This window comes from Sphaeroforma arctica (assembly GCF_001186125.1).
Source record: "Sphaeroforma arctica JP610 unplaced genomic scaffold supercont1.144, whole genome shotgun sequence".
Taxonomy (NCBI): Eukaryota; class Ichthyosporea; order Ichthyophonida; genus Sphaeroforma; species Sphaeroforma arctica.
The window spans coordinates 60,771-62,649 of record NW_014040414.1 but is presented as its reverse complement, the minus strand read 5'-3'; the positions used below and the strand labels follow the sequence as shown (position 1 = coordinate 62,649).

Genomic DNA, 1,879 nt, shown 5'->3' with positions numbered 1-1,879 from the left:
CACACACACACACACACACACACACACTACTATATATATATATATATATATATATATATATATATATATATATATATATATATATATATATACTCAAACCCCGGATATATTTGCCTCAGGTCAGGTCCAGAAGTATGCGATATCGGATCATTGCATGGACCCGATCCTGAACTGCGGTGATAGAAAGCCCGTCTTGAGAAGTACACTCTAATGAAACCACAATAATTTATTTAGCGGAATGCTAAATTTTACTATTATTGTATATACAAGCAGCAATAAATCATGCGACGTGCAGTGGTCATATAATTGACACGCGCAACTCTGTCTTACAGTGTTTGTACAGCCTGTTGGCGCTCGGAATCTGACAATTCCTGCTTCCAAGTAGCAGAGACATTTGTAGGTGTTGCAGCCGCCATCATTCTAGTATGCTATAAAATATTTCGCTGGTAGTTACTAACTGGCACAAATATTTAGACCTACATTTACACATATACACATACTTATGGAAAAAACTATAATACAAACAATATGTAGCTCTCATGTGCCAAACCCTCTTTGAAGAACCCTACCACTTCTTCACCAAAGAAAATTCGCATGACAACCACCTTAGGTGGCACGAATCCAAAATTACAATTTGTGAAGTTCAGTACATACTCTTGAGAAACAAATTCTATTTTTTTTTTTAGGGATTCATCAAAAATATAATCCCAAATTATGCAGAAATCGGGTCAATGACACAGCAAAATTCCTCGTGGGGTACTATATTTATTATTGGTTACAACATAATGAATGTATAGTTCATAGTTTATACTCTCTAAATGACATCGGGCACACACACCGCAGAAAACACCGTCCAACCCAAGCAACAATCGATAAAAGAGAAGAATAATCACGCCCATAGGTTCGCGCACTTGCACATTGAATACTCAGCCTTTCATACAGCACGCATCGTCAACTCTGCGACTGATTAATATCATAGCGAAACCGAACACATACGCCGAAAGCGTTTTAATCTGCAAATATGTCCATCGTCGACCGAATCAAAGCCATCGAAGATGACGTACGTTCATATATTGTCAGTGCAGTGTTCACTCGAGATTTTGGTTGCCTCTTACAAATCTATTTTATAACCTTTGTCATTGCTGACAATGTATAAGGGTTACAGTAACGCATGCATTCGTCACAAACTTGAGTTTGAAATTGACCTGTTGCTATGATCTGAAACCTGAAAATCGTGAGGTGTTTCCTGTAGACATGGCTTGTTGCATGTTGAGAGCGAGGGTGTATGTAAAAGTCGCCACCGTATCTTGAGCATCAGCGGGGTATTATGATTATTAAACATCCTATAAATATCAAAGGTGGTATGTCATCCGAGTCGGAACGATTTAAGACGTCATATTATTCGCGTGTCTTCAAATTATTGAGTGGTGGATGTCTATCAATTAATCGCAGTATGTTCGGATAGTAACATGTGCTGCGACCTGAATTTCATTCATTAGATGGCCCGCACCCAAAAGAATAAGGCAACGTCGCAGCATTTGGGTCTTTTAAAAGCGAAGGTTGCGAAGTTAAAGCGTGAGTTGATTGAAGGTCCAAAAGGTTCAGGTGGTGGTGGCAAAGGGGAAGGATTCGATGTTGCTAAATCTGGTGATGCTAGGATTGGATTTATCGGTATGTAGCTTCTATGATGTTCAATTATAGAGACACAGTATTGTACTGTTCGACAGTTGAGAAGTGTTTAGAGCGACCATTTGTGCAATTCAACTATTGTTTTAACACATCTAGATCTTTCTAAATACACACACACACACACACACACACACACACACGTACACACACACACACACACACACAACAATACACACACACACACACACTA

At 38.9% G+C, this 1,879-nt stretch overlaps 2 protein-coding genes across 2 annotated transcripts in view; one reads left to right on the top strand and one right to left on the bottom strand.

Moving 5' to 3' along the window:
• SARC_03004 (hypothetical protein) overlaps positions 1 to 513 on the bottom strand; it is a 3,956-nt gene extending 3,443 nt beyond the window's left edge. The window contains exon 1 of the mRNA XM_014303223.1: positions 331 to 513. Within this exon, the coding sequence (XP_014158698.1) occupies positions 331 to 419 (89 nt within the window). The 5' untranslated portion in view covers positions 420 to 513. The remainder of the gene's footprint in view (positions 1 to 330) is intronic.
• Positions 514 to 809: 296 nt separating this feature from the next.
• SARC_03003 (developmentally-regulated GTP-binding protein 1) overlaps positions 810 to 1,879 on the top strand; it is a 6,339-nt gene continuing 5,269 nt past the window's right edge. The window contains exons 1-2 of the mRNA XM_014303222.1: positions 810 to 1,060; positions 1,500 to 1,671. Coding sequence (XP_014158697.1) covers positions 1,022 to 1,060; positions 1,500 to 1,671 — 211 coding nt within the window. The 5' untranslated portion in view covers positions 810 to 1,021. The remainder of the gene's footprint in view (positions 1,061 to 1,499; positions 1,672 to 1,879) is intronic.